This window comes from Alligator mississippiensis, chromosome 15 (genome assembly GCF_030867095.1).
Source record: "Alligator mississippiensis isolate rAllMis1 chromosome 15, rAllMis1, whole genome shotgun sequence".
Classification (NCBI taxonomy): Eukaryota; Metazoa; Chordata; order Crocodylia; family Alligatoridae; genus Alligator; species Alligator mississippiensis.
Window position 1 is genome coordinate 29,065,081 of NC_081838.1, and position 17,879 is coordinate 29,082,959.

The 17,879-nt window shown below is 49.1% G+C and overlaps 1 protein-coding gene across 2 annotated transcripts in view; it reads left to right on the forward strand.

The window, feature by feature from the left end:
* The first annotated feature begins 11,903 nt into the window (after positions 1 to 11,903).
* Positions 11,904 to 17,879, forward strand: part of LOC102559892 (serine protease 1-like) — a 29,195-nt gene continuing 23,219 nt past the window's right edge. For both annotated transcript variants that reach the window (XM_059718104.1, XM_059718105.1), the window contains exon 1: positions 11,904 to 12,032. Coding sequence is in view for 1 of the 2 variants with exons in the window: in XM_059718105.1 (XP_059574088.1) it covers positions 12,005 to 12,032 (28 nt within the window). In the remaining variant the exon portion in view is untranslated. The remainder of the gene's footprint in view (positions 12,033 to 17,879) is intronic.

Below are 17,879 nucleotides of genomic sequence, written 5' to 3' on the forward strand. Positions count from 1 at the left end.
ACCTACCCATATTCTGCATAAGCTGGTTTTCAGGGACTAGCCTGGCTGGAATAGACTTGTCCATTGGTGCCTAAGTCTCTTTTTCCTTCCTTGAGCTCTAAGCCCTTAAGCACAAGCTCAGCTTCTTCCCATGATTCTCTGTTCTCTCTGCTGTGGCAACTGGTCCGTCCCCAGCTCTCCTGACACCAGGCTTGCAATATACCAGATTCCTAGAGCACAACACACCCTTGTATAAAACATGTGCCCTGATTTTGAAAAACAGAATGAAGGGAGGGGAATAGTTCCTTGAAAATACGGAATAAAGCGGGGGCCGGGGGGGAACGGGGGGTGGGGGGCACACATACACACACAGGGGAATTGTTCCTTGAAAATACAGGCAAATAACAGGAAGTGGTTGAAGAGCAGCTTCTTCAGCACACCAGGAGAACGAGAAGGCACCCACAGCTGCTACCACTCTTGCTTTCCCCTGCCAGCAGAAGCAGAACTTCTATTACTGTATTTCCTCACTCATAACACACGTTCCAATTTCCAGCCACTGACATTTTTGAGGTGTATGGGAGGAAAATATGGTAAATGGTTATGACTGCTACCACCACACATTGTTAGGCTTGTTGGAGAGAAGACAGGATAGACTGGCACCTTGTATACTAATTAAACTTCAGACTAACATCGCTAGCTATCTCTGTTCCTGGAGGAAACCCTAGATAGAGATCAGACACAGGCCTAAGTCTGGTAGATAGGGTTGTGTGAAATGGAAATGTTTCATTTCGTTTCAACATTTTGACAGAACAGCGTTTCATTTTGACTTCTGTTTCAAGTCAAAATGGCTGTTCCGTTTTGTTCCGTGGAAACGTTTTGCCATTTCGACCCTGTTTTGATGTTTCGCCCATAGGATACAATGGGGAAGGCCAAAACAGGCTATAACTTTGTCATTTCTGCTCAGATTTGGATGAAACTTACAGAATTGGTATCCCCTTCTAAGGGCAAGATGCAGACCAAGTTTCAAGAAGTTAGATTCAGGGAGTTCAGAGAAATTGTACCCTAAAAATCGTGAGAGAAAAACTCATGTCACGTGTATGTGTTAAGTCACAGTGGGATCAAAACTGCAGGCATGCTAGCCCCTGCTGAGGTCACAAAGCCTGCCAAGTTTCAAGAAGATAAGCACATGGGTTTGGGGGACACTGCACCCCAAATTTTTGAAAGCAAAGTTCCTGTCATGCGTATGTGTTAACCCACATTGGGGTCAAAACCACAGGGGTGGTAGCTCCTGGTGAGACCACAAAGTCTACCAAGTTTCAAGGTGATAGGTGTAGGGGTTTGGGGGGAACTGCACCTCAAGCTGCTGACAGGCAAATCGTGATATAGATGACAGTGTGTGTGTTAAGGTGCAGTGCAGGGACGGTGGCCCCTGCTGAGACCACAAAGCCTGCCAAGTTTCAAGGAGATAAGTGCAAGGGTTTGGGGGAAACTCAAACCCTTGCACTCAAACTCAAACCCCAAGCTGCAGACAAGCAAAACTTGTGACATGGGTGCTTGTGCAACTGTGTCTGTCTTGGGGCACTGGGGGGGACACACGACGACTACTGCAGGCCTGGCTGCTAAGCTACTGTGTTACCAGTTACCAATTAATCGTGATTCACTCAGGGACCAGCTCAGTACACAGTACCTAGCTACTACATAACGAATTAACGAGCATGGATTAACACCTACAAAACCAGACTAAGGAGAGGAAATAATCAATACAGACAATCAACGGCCCCAAGACAGAGACAGTCAGTTGCATGAGCATCCATGTCACAAGTTTTGTCTGTCAGCAGCTAGGGGTGCAGGCCCCAGGCCCCAGAACCCCTGCACTGATCTCCTTGACAGCTGGCAGGCTTTGTGGCTTCAGCAGGGGCCACCGTCCCTGCAGCTGTCACCCCGCTGTGCCGTAACACACCGTGTCACAAGTTTTGTTTGTGCGCAGCTTGAGGTGCAGTTCCCTCCAAACCCCTGCACCTATCTCCTTGAAACTTGGCAGGCTTCGTGGCCTCAGCAATGGCTACCACCCCTGTGGTTTTGACCCTGCTGTGGCTTAACACATACACGTGACATGAGTTTTGCTTTCAGGATTTTGGAGTGGAGTTTCTCTGAACCCCCTGCACCTATCTCCTTGAAACATGGCAGGCTCTGTGGCCTCAGCAGGGACTACCATCCCTGCAGTTTTGACCCTGCTGTGGCTTAACACATACACATGACACAAGTTTGGCTCTCAAAATGTTGGGATGCAGTTTCTCTGAACCCCCTGCACCTATCTTCTTAAAACTTAGTACACTTTATTCCCTCAGAAGGGGTTACCATTTCTGCAAGCTTTATACAAATCTAGCCAGAGATGACAAAGTTATAGGCTGTTTTGACCTTCCCCATTATAGCCTATGGGCAAAACGTCAGAACAGAGTCGAAACAGCAAAATGTTTTGATTTGCCTCATTTCGTTTCGAGGCAGTTTCAACCATATCTGTTTCATTTCTATTTTTTGTTTTGACCTCAAAACAGGTTGAAACAGCGTTGAAACAAAACTGGTGGTGAAATTTCTCACAGCCCTACTGGTAGATGCCTTTGGGCAGGTGACTTTGCATCTCTCTGCCTCAGTTTCCCCAGCTGTGAAATAAGCACGTGGAGATTTACCAGGTAGAAGAGGTAGGAATCAGTATAAATACACACGGTTAATTGTTTCCCTGACAGCTGAGGAAACATTCAGAGAAGATGCCAAGGGACTAAAGCGAACCAGACCTTGTGGTACAACAAGCAGATGCCTTGAGAAACCTTTCCACAGCCAGCAATCTCTCTCTTTATCTCAGCATGTAACAGTGGCAGTTAGCATTATCCTAATGAATCAATTAATTAATAAGGCCATGCCAAACCCTAAAGTCATGACTTGGTTTTTGCTCATGCCTCAACAGAGCAAAATGCAACCCCACAGGAGCTGGGCTTGATGTCTCAAGCCAGAGACAGATGCTTCAAGGTTACTTCCAGAAGTAAAGCTGACTTGCGTAAGGCACTTGGATATGAGTCTCACCTGAAAAGGCCATTGTGGGCTGAAATATCAAAGGAGGAACAAATTTATTCATTCCTCCCCTGCCTGGATTTTATGTATTTATGCAGTGAGTGGGAATAGTTTTGGCAAGGATGTAATTGGAAGGGGGCCTGGAAATGGAGGATAAACATCCAGCGGATGGGGTGGGTCGATGGTTGGGTGGGTGGACAGGCAGATGGATAGATGGATGGATGGATCTGCTATTAGGGGATGGATGGAGTATATGGGGATAGAGGGAGAAGGTGTATGGATGGAGGTGTTATGGGGAAGTAGAGAAATGGATGGATGGGTGGATGGGTGGATGGATGGATGGATGCGTGGTATTAGGGGATGGATGGAGTATATGGGGATAGAGGGAGAGGGTGGATGAATGGAGGGGCATACATGAGGCAGGAAGAAATGGCTAGGATAAGATAGAATAGGATAGGATACAATGGGTTGATGGCTGGCTGGATGCGTGGAGGGATGGATGGATGAGAAAATGACTTATACTGAGATTGTGAGTTATACACGACCAGTAGGGCTGTGCAAAATTTTAACGGCAGTTTTGTTTCGACACTGTTTCGATACTGTTTTGACTTGTTTTGAGCTCAAAACAGTGAAATCAAAATGAAACAGAGAGCTTGAAACAGTCTCGAAATGAAACAAATGAAGTTGAAACGTTTAGAAATTTTCAAAACATTTTGAGTTTCGAAGCTCAAGTTGGGCTTGCCTGCAGGGAAACAGAAACTAAAGTAAGGAGAGGAAAGGGGAAGAGGGGGGCAGGGGGAAGGAGCCCTCTCATTATTGACCGTGTAGCTGGCCAGTGACTGTCATCCTTCCCTGAGGTCCCTTCCAATCCCAGTGCTTGGGGGGAGGGATGGAAAAACTGCATAAAAGGCAACATTATTTGAACTGTCCTGCTTTTTGCCTTGGTGTCAGTTAGTCAGCTGTGTGCTCCAGCAGCTCAGTGTCAGACAACTATGGCTAGCAGCACTGATCTTCTAAAGGATTCCCTACTTGCTACCAGGCGGGATTTCAGATTCTAAATACCTTTTTCTTCGAGGCTCTTTTATTTTATTATATTAATTGATTCATTCTTTTGAATTCTATAATTATATTGGATGGGATTACTGTAGAATTTAATAGGAAGCAAAATACATTTACATTTTATTTCTATACATTTAAAGCTTTGCAGCATACATTATAGATTTTGTATAGGAACAAAGCCATATTTCTAGTTACTTTTATACATTTCTTATTTGCACTACACACCTACTATTGCTCTTGCACCCACACTTTTGAATTTATACGGGGGCTAAGCCATATACTTGCCATTTAACATTTCTTATTTGCACCAGACACCTACATTTTTTAATTTATATAGGAACGCAAATAAATTTATATATTTGTAGAAAAGGAAGAAATGAAACACACTATGAAGTGTGGTGGAAAGGCAGGTGCCCACACTGGCCAGCCTTCAGGGAGGGGTGAAAGAGGGGGTAGAGGGAGAGCTGTTAGTTTCCCACCCACACCCCCCAAACTGAGACTTTCCTCCAACTAAAAGGGATGAGATTGCTACAAGCAGCAAGGAGAGGGGAGCAGTGCCAGTGCCACTGCCTGTGCCCGAGACTGCATTCCCTCCACACGCACCAGCCATAGCCCCCCCCCACTATGACAGCAACAACAAGCAGCAGCAACAGTACCAGCACCAGTACTAGAACAGCAGCCTACTCCACCCCTATTTCACTTCCTATGCTGAGCCTTCCAGTGCCAGAGGAAGAGCTGGCACTGGACTGGATCTCAGTGCCATAACAAGGGAAATTCTGGGGAAGGAGGGGGAATCAGCTGAGTTTGTGCTTAGCACCCCTCAAGTTTCCCCAAGAGCCAGGTCTCCTTCCCCAGAAGGCATTTCAGAGGAGGTTGATCTACAGGTGGAGGCAAACAGCTCAGCTGAGTCTGCTCCTCCTCTTGCCTGCTGAGGAGGAGGAAAGTGCAGCAGCATCCACAGATGCACCTGCACCCCCGAAGTGAGTGGGTAGTGTGGTCTGGGATCATTTGGAGCTGGTAAATGAGCCCACATACGCTATCTGCCTGCACTGCCAAGCCAAAACCAGCTGGGCCAAAATATATGAGCACCACAGGGGTGCTGATGCATCTCCACAGGCACCACCCCCTTGCCCTTGCTCCTCCTCAGCCTGGCACCAGTGGGAGCATGCCCAAAGGGAAATCCCCTTCTTGCTTCAAAGCCCCCATCCCCCCAAAGTAGAGGCAGGCCACCCTGGAACAGTGGGGGAAAGGTGGACAGAAAGGCGGGGGGTGTTCCAAAGGCTGTGAAAAGTGGTTTGTAAATTGTTCCTTCTTAGGATCAGGCCTGAGACACTGGAGGCAGAGTGCTTTTTGGTGAGGAATGTGCTCCTACGGGTAGTTGGGTATTGTTGTCTTTGATAGACTCTGGTGTGCAGTTTGTGGGGTACTGGAGATAGTTGGCAGGTTTTGTGTTTTGAGCTGTAGGAACTTGACTTCAGTTCTGGCACACTGCAACCGGCCGGACATCTGACACCCCAGGCACCTCTGCCCTTTTACCTGTGCTGCTACATCCCCCTTCACCGCCCCTCTCCGCCCCAGCCTGTCCCTCAGCCCCTGACATCTCCATTTCCATTTTCACTGACTGGCTTTCTTGCCTGCATTGCATGCCAGGCCAGCCTCCAGCTTCTTTACTATTCCTTCTATCCAGGTCCAGGAGACACACCAACTGCAGGTGCTTCCTCAGCCTGACAAAGGGTTTTTCAACCTGAAAGCTTCCTAAAATATATTTCTCTATCTATTCAGGTTTTTTTCATAATAAACATATAAACATAAAAACACAAGATAAGCCATCACACACCATAAGTAACATATATCCAACACAACATCTTTACTTCCTGTTGTCAATTCCTTTATAAAAAGAAAGGCTCTGTGACAGTTCAGTTTGGCCACCTTAGATGCTGCTGGTGCTACTGGTGCTGACTGCTGAGCCACCTACATTATTTTTACCTGCTGCTGTTTACAGTGGTGGACCAGACTGAGGCTGTAAGGGAGGAGGAGATCCCAGTGGGGCACACTGCCATGTTGTGCAAAGGCCCCAGCACCAGGAAGGGCACACCTGAACACAACTACACACACACAGAGTCGCACAGACACGCACTAGGTGCAACTACTCGAGAGGAAAGAAGGGCCTGAATGTTCCAGCAGCTAGAGGTGCAGGCCCCAGAACCCAGATTCCCCCTGCACCAATCTCCTTGACAGCAGGCAGGTTTTGTGGCCTCAGCAGGGCCTAGCATGCCAGCAGCTTTGATCCTGCTGCGCCTTAACACACACACAGGGTCACCCATATCACAAGTTTTGCTTGTCCGCAGCTTGAGGTGCAGCTTCCCCAAACTCCCTGCACCTATCTCCTTGAAACTTGGTAAACTTCATGCCCCTAGAAGGGGCTACCATTCCTGCAAGTTCTGTCCAAATAAGGCCAGAAATGACAAGGTTATAGGCTGTTTTGAGCTTCCCCATTATAGCCTATGGGTGAAACGTCAAAAAAGCATCGAAACAGCAAAACTGTTTTGACAAAACTAAATGAAACAGCAGTTTCAAGTCGAAGCGAAATTTGAAATGAAATGCTGTTCCATCAAAAAGTCAAAACACGAGTCAATATGGAATGGTGCCATTTTGCACAGCCCTAATGACCAGTGGGTTAGTCTCAGGTAAATGTGGAGCAGATGCACAGTATACTCAGGGTAAAAACAGATGTCACATTTGAGTCAGTTCTGATTGGGCCATCATATCTGCATCAATTCTGATTGGTCCATCACATTTGAGTCTCTTCCAGTGGGTCTGTCACATATGAGTCAGTTCAGACTGATCCAAGTCCAAAGCTGGGAGAGGCACCACTCTTTACATGTGCAGCTTGTCCTTGGAAGGAATGACAATTAATTCAAATTAGCCGCAATTGTCCAGGCAAAAAACGTTATCTTGGAGGTTTCCTGGGTAGTTAAATGGGCTTGTACCTCCTTGGGCACCTGAGATAAATGGATTTGTCCTGGGAGAAATCCAACATCTGGTTTTACTCTGAGATTGTAAACACATGGTGCACTGATGGTAGTTAACCTGGGTTAACTGTGGAGAGAACCCACAGTCACTATTCCAGGGTTGTGGGTATCATCATCAGTTCCTCGATTTGAGGATGAAAGTCTTCCTGTAATGAAGGAAGTCGTCAGTGAGTCCGTAGGTGACTGAGGAGGCCCACCTGAGATCCATGTGTCTGACTGCAGACATGGCCAATAGCTCTGGGGGGAAGGAGTAGATCCTGGTGATGTTGGGTCATGTCTCTTTCCTGTTCTCTCTCTCTCATATCTCCACCTTCATCATGAGGTGAGTTTACTCAATATGATTGATGTCTTGTTGTATATCACGGGGCTGCTGGGTACCATTTAGTTCCCAAGGCTGCCTGGTATAGATGACTTCTGGAGGTCCTTGCTAGGTACCAATGACCACTGGAGGTCTTTCCCAGGTATTGATGACCTGTGGAGGTGCCTTCCAACCCTACTTCTCTGATTCTCCAGATTGCCCTCCAGGAGGTCCTTCAATCTCTTCATGAGGTCTCCAGCGCCTCATCATTTCGGAGCACAGGACCTGTTTTGGGAACTGGTTGCCAGGCACAGAGTTGGGTGCCATGTAAAAGTGACTTCAATGCTGGTGGTGTTTGCTTAACATGGTTCTCTTGTGGGGATCTCCCAGGCTTCTGGGGTTTGCTGGTTGCCCCTCACCCCCTTTCTGCTACATGTCGCGGGGGGGGGGGCGGTTAAGCCTTCCTCAGAGGCACTGGGTGTTGACTACAGCCAAGACTGAGAATTTTGAATGGGCTGTGCCAACACGCCTGCTGGGAGCAAAGTGGGAGAGTCCTAGCTAGAGAGTCTTGCTCCTCCACTCAGAATCAGACCAATGCCAGATTTGGGGTCAGGAAGGAATTTTATTCCTTGGTCAGATGGGTACAGATTGGGGGAGGGGGGAAGTGCCTTCCTCTGTAGCAGGGGCACAGCTTCTACCTAGGATCTCATAAAAAACGAGGCTTGGAAGGGAACTCAGGAGGTCACATCTAGCCCAACCCCCTGCTCAAAGCAGGACCAACCCCAACAGCCAGGGCTTTGTCCAGCTGGGTCTTCCAAACCTCCAAGGATGGAGATCCCACCCTCTCTCTGGGGAACCTGTTCCAGTGCTTTACTGCCTTTCTCCTGAGAAAGTTCTTTCTCATATCCCACCTCAACTCCCCTTGCCGCAGCTTGAGCCCATTGCTCCTTGTTTTGTCGTCTGCCACCACTGAGAACAGTCCACTCCAGCCTCTTTGGGACCCCCCTGCAGGGAGCTGAAAGGTGCTATTCAATTCCCCCTCAGTCTCCTCTTCTCTGGACTAAACAAGCCCAGTTCTCTCAGCCTCTCCTCAGAAGTCATGTGCCCTAGCCCTTGGACCATTTTTGTTGCCCTCCACTGGACTGTCTCCAATCCTTTCTGTAGTGGGGGGCCCAGAACTGGACACAGCACTCCAGATGTGGCCTCCCCAGTGCTGAATAGAGGGGAAGAATCACTGCCCTCCATCTGCTGGCAGCGCTGTTACCAACACAGCCCAGGATGCTGTTCGCCTTCTCGGTGACAAGGACACACTGCTGGTTCATTCAGCTTCTTGCCCCTGTCACCCCCAGGTCCCTCTCTGCAGAGGTGCTGCCCAGCCAGTCGGACCCCAGCCTGCACCAGTGCATTAACCACCTTTTATAGAAGCAGGACACTGGCCACCATGGTCCTCCTTCTTTCCCAGTGGCAGGTTCAGGTGTGAGGTCTTGTGTTGTGTCGGGGTGATGGTAGTTTTATGAAGAGGCTGTATGAGGGATGTGTCTGGGATGGTTGGGATGGGGCTGATCCTGCCTCGGGCAGGGAGTTGGGCTAGATGTGACCTCTGGAGTGCCCTTCCAGTCCTGCTTCTCCAGGACTCCATGAACATGACTCTATGACCCTAGCAGGTCCCTTCCAGCCTGATTTATCTATGATCCTATGATGATGGATTTGAATGGGATGGTCTGGACAGGAATGATTCTGCCTCAGGGCCCCTCAGGTAGGGGGTTGGATAGCTGGTGTGGGGAGGGGGCGGGGGCGGATACCTGTTTTTTTTGTGTGTATGTGGGATGTCTGGGTGTGCGTGTGAGAGAGAAAAAGAGAGAGATGCCTGTGTGTGTGTGTGTGTGTGTGTTTGTGTGTGATGCCTGGTTTGTGTGTGTGTGTGTGTGTGTATGTGTATGTGTGTGTGTGATGCCTGGATTGTGTGTATGTGTGTGTATGTGTCTGTCCCAGATACCTGGGTTGTGTGCAGGCATGTGTGTGTACGTATTGTGCATCTAGTTTGTGTGTGCGTGTGTGTGTGTGTGTGTCAGCAGCTTGGGTTCTGAGTGTGTGTCAGTTGCTATGGGTGGGATTGTCAGACCCATGAGTGTGTGTATGTTTGTGTGTGCATTGGACATCTGCTTTGTGTGTGTGTGTGTGTGAGAGAGAGAGAAAGAGAGAGAGAGAGAGAAAGAGAGAGAGAAAGAGGGATGTGCCTGGGTTCTGTGTGTGTTCCAGTTGCTGGGGGAGCAGGTTGTCAGACCCACGTGTGTGTGTGTATGTATTGGATGTTTTTGTGTGCATGTGTGTATGTGTGTGTCACATGCCTAGGTTCTGTCTGTGTGTGTCAGTTGCTGAGGTTGTCAGATCTGTGAGAGAGAGAGAGAGTGGTGTGCGTATGTCAGATGCCTAGGTTCTGTATGTGTGTGTGCATGTGTGTATGAATTTCTGGGGGGGAAGGTTGTCAGATGTGTGTGTGTTTGATGCCCGGTTTCTCTGTCTGTATGCAGGATGCCTGCGGTGTGTGTGTGTGTGTGTGTGTGTGTGTGTGTGTGTGTGTGATGGAAACCTGAAGTGTAGGGTGTGTGTGGATGTCTTGAATGGAGAGCTCTGAGGAAACAGGCGTGACAGTCATTTGTCAGGGTTTGATTGTGGAATAGGTCAGACAAAACCACATCTGGGCTGGCTGGGATGGAGCTGATCCCATCTGACCCTGGGGGGGTCACACAGGCATGACCTCTGGAGGCCCCGGCTTGCTGGGTTGCCCTGAGATCTACAGCTTCCCTCCTCCCTGGCTCCTCTATGGCTTCGGCCCCCAGAGGCAACCCCGTGAACCAGAGGTCTGTGTAGTAACCCAGGTGTGTATCAGCCCTGCCGGGAGCTATGGCAAGCGTCCCAGCCTGCCTGCCCAGACCTGCCTGGCTTCCCAAAGGCCCACAGCCCCCCCATGAGGGCCTCAGCACTGGTGCCGTGTCAGGGCAACCCCCACGATGCACGCATGTGTGTGCCTGTGCGCGATCCAAACACCCATCCCGGGAGGTTGTGAAACAGGTAGTGGTTCAAGGGGTGGGAACAGAACAGGCGGGGGTGAAGGGGTGGGGGTGGGGGACAATTAATTGCAGGTGCAATTAGAGTGCGGTCAAACCCGCTCCTCCCAAGCTGAGAGCAGCTGTTTGTCACCTCCCTCGATGGTGGCCGGGGCCAGGAACTCGCACCCGACAGATCCTCGTGGTGGGTGCGGCCTCCCACCCACGATGCCTGGGAGAGATGTTGCGGGGTGAAGTCGCAAAGCCAGTTTGTGGGGGGGGGGGGGATCTGAGGAATGGCTGGAGGGATCCGTGTGTGCGTGTGTCCTAGATACCTGAACTTTGTGTGTGTGTGTTGGAAACCTGGTTTGTGTGTATGTGTGTGCCCTGGATGCCTGGGTTGGGGGGGTGTGTGTGTGTGTGTGTGTGCATGTGTGCGTGTGTGCGTGTGTGTGTGTGTTCTGGATGCCTAGGTTCTGTGTGTGTGTGTATGTCCTGGATACCTGTTTTTTTCTATGTGTGTGCATGTATGTGTGCATGTGTGTGTCTGTCCCAGATGCCTGGGTTCTGTGTGTGTGTTTATATGCGCATGTTTGTATGTCCCCCAGATGCCTGGGTTATGTGTGTGTGTGTGTGTGTGTGTGTGTCCTGGTCACTTGAGTTTTGCCTTTATATGTGTGTTTCTGCATGTTTCCTGGATGCCTGGGATGGGGGAGGGGGGTGTCCATCCTAGGTGCATGTATTCTGCATGTGTGTGTGTTTCAGACACCTGCATTATGTGTGTGTTTGTCATATTCTTGGGTTCTTTATGTGTGTGTCTTTATGTATCCCAGACACCTGGGGTCAGTGTATGTCTTTGAATCTCGGATGCCTGGGATGTTTGTGTCTGCATGCGCATATGTGTTGGGGGGGTGTTTCTTGAACACCTGCGTTCCATGGATGTTCATGCCCATGTGTCCTGGACACCTGGGTTATGTGTGTGTGTGTTTGTTCCCTTTCTCCTATCACCAGAAGTGGCACATATCATAGATTTCATAGACATTAGGGATGGAAGATCTGTAGATCTTTTCTTTCCTTTTCCAGGGTTGGACCAGATGTGGTGTTGAACAGAGGGGCATTAGGGCCAGCCAAGAAAAAATGGTCTGGAAGGATTGGCAGGGGGTGTTGGGATGCCTGTAGCAAGCCAGGTATTCAGGCCAGCCCATGCCAGGTGCTGTATAAAGTCAGCAGGCCCCAGTCCTGGAGAGGGGAAGTGGAATGGCTTCTAAAACAGCTCTCCCCCAGCTGCACTGACTATAGTTAGATACCATATTTTCTCACCTCCAATATAACACTCAGCTTCATTTTGAAGGGCAGAATGAAAAGATTATTCTAGAGTCACAGCTGCATAGAGCAGGGACAGAGCTTCATCTTTTCTGCTTCACTAAAGCTTAAACCCTAGGTGCTGCTGATGATTGGTCTCCATGGAGGCATCTGGGATTTGGACAAGAATGAAAAGGTCTGAGATACAGAGGCTGTGAACAATGATCCAACAGCTCTGCCCTAAGGAAGGTGAGCTTGATTAGTGGAACATCGGGAGCATGGAAAAAAAAGTGCTGGTTGTTAACACCTGTGGAGTGAAGAACAATGAGCTATGAAGTCAATCGAATCTCTCCAGTGCTGCTTTGTAAAGGAGGAATCAGAGCAGGGAACTTCCAACTCTGAACAGAAAATCAGCATCTTTGTTTAATTCATGGACCCCCAGTTCTGGGGACGGGGGCTGATTTCAAGGGGGAAGGGTGCATGTTCTATGTGAGAAAGTATGGTATGTAGGTAGAGGCAGATGATAACTAGATAGGGAAGCAGCTATGCTAGAGAGCCCTTGACACCCCAACCCCCAAACCAGCCCTGAGTGTTGGGTGGGGGTGGACGCCCAGGGTTCAACCCTGATTTCTTAAAGAGCCATCTTCCAGGCCACAGAATCAGTACCCTGACCTTTGCTGCTCTTCTGGGAGTGAGGGTGCCATGCTGGTCCCAGATGCCAAGGCACAGTGGCCCTCACAACCCTCAGCAAGCCACAAACACAGCCCTGATGTGGGTGAGGGATTGCAAAATCCTCATTTCAGCCCCTGGGGCACAGGGCCCTGGAGGTTGCAGTGTTCAGTCATGGATCAATGGTGTGTGGAGCCCACGTGCAAGCTGATGTGCAGCACTGGGTCATCCATCAAGGAAGGGAATGGCCCTATCATTGATTATTCAGAGGGGTGCTGAGTCATTGGCTGAGGGCCATGCCCCTGTCATTGTTTGTTGGGGAAAATGCTGAGTCCTTGATTATGGGGGCACAGCCCCATCACTGCTTATTGGGGGTGCCCACTGGGTCATCAATAACAGAGGACACAGCTCCTCTCATCAATTATTGGGGCTATGCTGAGTCATTGATTATGGGCAACACAGCCCCTCTCTTGCCTATGGGGCCTGATAAAGATTTCTAGGGTGCCCCGTGCAGTTAATTGATCATTAATGTGGAATGCTGAGTCATCCGTTTTTAAGCTCCATTGCCATTGTCATTGGTTATGAGGGGGCTGGGCCTGCTCTACATTATTGGGGTGCCCCACCCAGCCTTCGACCACTGGGGTGTGATGCCAGATGTCACGTATTGGACTCCATGGCAAATTAATTGATCCAATAGGGTGAGAGGCCAAGTCTTTGGTGGGTGGGGGCATGTAGCAGTGTAGCAGACTGACAGTGCAAAGATCCTGGGAGCAGTCTGTAGGTTGGTAAGGACTACAGTCCAGCTGCAAGTAGTGAAACCTGGTTGCAGGCTGCCTAGGAGGACTGGGCCAGTTGACTCAGATCATTAGCTGGACCACAGGAAGTTAAGAGGGCTCTGGAAGAAGGGAAGCTGGGAAGAGAGACTTCCAGAAGGAACCAGAGGGAGAGAATTAGGCTCCTAGGGAGAGGAGCTAGAGGCAGGCAGACAACTGAGAGTCCGCATGTGGAGAGCCAAGTGGGAAAACACCCCAAACTCATTACAGGGCACAGTACCATTATGAAGGGGCATGATAGTGGTTTTCAAATATGTGAGGGGCTGAGTGTGGGGAGCACCTTTTCTCTCTCAGTGCAGAGAGCAGGACATGGCCCAGTGGCTTTATTGAAGCCACATAGGTATTGATTGGCCATCGAGGAAACTTTTGTGGTTTGAGCAGAGAGACAGTGGAATTAGATGCTGAGAGAAGTGGTGGACTCTCCATCACTGGAGGTGTTCAAGAAGAGGTTGTACAAGCACTGGTCAGGAATGATCTAGGAGTGGTAATGTTTGTGCTCTACTGTGGCTATTTCCTTGGCTTCTGGGCTTTGTCCATTGCCATGTGGGGCCAGAAAGGGATTTCCCCCTTCCCTTCTAACTGCTATACATGTTGGGGGGGGGGGCGGTGTCAGGGTCGATGGTAATTTGAAAAGGTTAGATAGTGGATTTGTCTTGAATGGTTTTGACAGGGCTGATCCTACCTCAGGTTAGATGATGGATGAAGGGGTTAGATGGTGGATTTGTCTCTGATGGTTTGGACAGGGAGGTTCCTTAGTTTGTTGAAGGGGTTAGATGATGGTTTGCTCTGAGATAGTTTGCATATGGCTGATCCTGCCTCTGGAGGTCCCTTCCAGCCCCACTTCTCTATGATTCTTTGAGGACAGGGGCATAGTAAAGCACGGGAACAGGTTACCCAGAATAGGTGGTGGGATCTCCATCCTTGGACATTTTTACTACCGGGCTAGACAAAGCCTTGGCTGGAATGATGTAGTTGGGGCTGGTCCTGCTTTGAGCAGGAGGTTGGACTGGATGACCTCCTGAGGTCCCTTCCAACCCTCATTTTCTTTCATTATGTGATTCCCAATAATAGGTTATCTGGTGCAGAAGGGAGGCATTGATTATTAGGGAGAACCCCTCATCTGCAGTGCAGTGTCTTCTAATTGATTAATGAATATGCTGATATGTAGATTAATGGAGTGTCAGGGCCTGTCCTGGATTAACAGGGTGCTATGCCTTGCTATTGATCTGTAGAGGGCAGGGCTCAGGGATCGATTAACTGGGTGCCATACCTGGCCATTGATTCATGGGTTGAAGTGGTTAACAAGGTATCATGCCTGTGGGGGGTAGAACTTGGTGATTGATTAATGGTTGTCAGTCCTTGTCATTGACCCATGGTTATTGATTTGTAGATCGGAACACATACACCTACCATGCGGTAAATGGATTGGGAATTCTTCACCCATTTCTGCCCTCTCATCAAGTGCAGGGGTGGGATCAGTTGTGGCAGTTTCCATGGCATATACCTGGATGCCAGCATGAATTTCATCCTTGGAAATTTTGGGCTCAACACATCAAGAAAGGTGTGGAGAAGTTGGAAAGAGTCCAGTACAGAGTGACACATAGGATTTGGGCCTTGGGAGGCCAGACTGATGAGGATAGGCTGAAAGAGTGAGGGGTATTGAGTGTGGAGAAGAGGAGATGGAATGAGGATTAGATCACAGAGTCATAGAATCATAGAAAATGAGAGTTGGACGGGACTGCAAGAAGTCACATCTAGTCCAACCCTCAGGCCGAAGCAGGATCAGCCCCACCTAGATCATCCCAGCCAAGGCTTTGTCTATCTGGGTCTTCAAAACCTCCAAGGATGGAGACTCCAGCACCTCTCTTGGTAGCCTCTTCCAGTGCTTTACTACCCTCCTCAAGAGAAAGTTCTTCCTAATATCCAACTTCAACTTCCCTTGATGAAACTGGAGCCCATTGCTCCTTGTTCTGCCATCTACCACCACTGAGAACAGTCCAGCTCCGTCCTCTTTGCAACCGCCCTTCAAGGACCTGAAGGCTGCTATTAAATGCCCCCTCAGTCTTCTCTTCTCTAAACAGTCATCAAACCTCTGAAGGGTGATGACAGAGAGGATGGAGATGGGGCTTTCTCCTGTGCCTGTTGGGGTCAGGACAGGGAGCAATGGCCTCAAGCTGCAGCTGAGGAAACTGAGGTTGGAGATGAGGAAGAACTTCCTGACTGTGAGGGGTGGTTAAGCATTGGAACGGGCTGCCCAGAGAGGTGGTGGAGTCTCCAGCTTTGGAAGCTTCCAAGAGTAAGTTGGACAGACTCATGGCTGGGATTGTTTAGTGAGGGCTGATCCTGCCTTGGGCAGTCAGCTGGACTAGTTGTGACCTCATGAGGTTCCTTCCAACCTGATGTCAGTGATGTCTTTCCAAGCATTGGTTGTATCTACTTTCCCTGGTCACGTTGGTTAAGTCCCTTTGGTTGTCACCAACCATAGGTTTTGAGGTCACACCAATCATCTGGTGTTGGAAGCTGAGTCTTTTTAGTGATTGGATGGGAAGCCATCTTGGAAGCCCTCATCAACCAAGGGGAATATTAAGTGTGAAGACTTGATGTGGTTACTTCTGAAAAAATTATTGCAGAAGAAGGAGCAGAGATGTGGCCAACTCATCCAGTGGTTATAATACCTGGTGATCAGGTGGTGGGAAAGCCAGTGTGTGATTAATCTGCAGGAAGACCAGGCACACCACAACTTACCCTGGTATAAAGTCAATCCTCACTCAGTGGTCAATGGCCTCCCCATTATCTGGTGGCCAGGAATTATGATAGCACTTACCACTGGATGAGTTGGCCATGTACTAACTCCTCACTCTGGAATAATTTATTCAGGGGCAATCCCATCGAATGTCTGTACCAAAGACCTAAATATTTCCCTTGATTAATGTTGGCTTCCAAGATGGCTTCCCATCAAATCACTAACAAGACTCAGCTTCTAACACCAGATGATTGGTGTGACCTCAGATCCCAAGACTGGTGACAACCAAAGAGATTTGATCAAGGTGATGAGGGAAAGGCAAGCAGGTGGAACCAAATCCAGTGGCTGGTGACTTTTTGGAGGTGATCAGGGATGGAACCAGTGCCTGGACAGCCATCACATTTACAGTGGCACCCTTCACATCTATTTTATATACAAGTGCAAATGACTCTTGGATCCAGAGTGGACAAACAAGCAGTTATCCTGAGAGAGATTCAGGGACCAGGCCACCTGGACACCCTGGATGAAGATGGCTGGATGATATGTGTCAGCCAGACCTACAGAATGTAGATGTGGATGACCGAATGTGGATGTGGATGACAGAACGAGGAGCAATGGGCTGAGGTTGCAGCAAGGGAACTTGAGGTTGGATATGAGGAAAACTTTCTCTCTAGGAGGGTGGTGAAGCACTGGAATGGATTACCTAGAGAGGTGGTGGGATCTCCATCCTTGGAAGTTTTTAAGGCCCAGCTTGACAAAGCCCTGGCTGGGATGATGTAGTTGGGGTTGGTCCAGCTTTGAGCAGGGGTTGGACTAGATGTGACCTCCTGAGGCCCCTCCCAACCCTCATTGTCTATGAATCTATGACTGAAGAATGAAGGAATGCAACAAATGGGAACAGATGAAGACAGGGGAGACAACCAAGGACTTCTAGAGCCTATAGAACTAAATGATTTACCCACTTACCGAAGGGTAGTGTTTCCCCAGTACAGAGGGCTTTACCCCATTATAAAACTGTTCTCTCTACTTCTATTCTGGGGTAAAAGTCTATGTGTTCAGCCTGACATTGTCAGGTTCTGATTAACTAAGGGAAGATAACAAAAGGATGGGACAGGTCTGGATTTACACCCAATCCAGCCTTGGTCTCTATAAATAACCCGAAGACTGAGGCTTGGTGGAGAGAAAAGGGTGTGTAAGACTGTGTGTCACGGCTTGTCCAGACTGGCTGTTGGAGAATGTGAAGCAACAGGTGTGTTTGCTGATCTTTTAATAGGTTGGAGTCTTGTATTTTTGGGGATGTTCTTGCCTAGGAAAAGACATCACGCAACTATAGCTTGATGCTGATTTGGACAATTACAGGGTGTTTCCCAAGTGTTTTTTCAGAAGCATCTGGGAATGATTGTTGTCAAGGGCACAATACTGAAGTGGATGGGGTGCCCTGGGGTAGCAGTGAGGGGGTGGGCTGTGGGGATAGCTGTAAAAATAGGTCAGGGTCTGGGCACACTTGGGTCAGATCATGATGTTGGTCACAGTTGGAGCAGCTCCAAGGAGCCAGTGCACATTCTGGGCATGCTCAGGTCATGGTGTGGGTCACAGATTTGGCTCTGAACACTCAGGTCAGGTTGTGGTGTTGGTCACAGTCAGAACAGCTCAGAGGGACTAGAGCAGGCTCTGCGCTTGTTCAGGCCAGGTCATGCAGTCTTGCTCACCGTTGGAGAAGCTCAGGGGAACCAGGTCAAGCTCTGGACATACAGTCTGAGCATCTAAGAGGAGCCAATTTGAGGTCAGGCCAGGTCACAGTATTGCTCACAGTTGGAGCAGTTCCAAAGAGCCACAGCAGGCTCTGGGCAT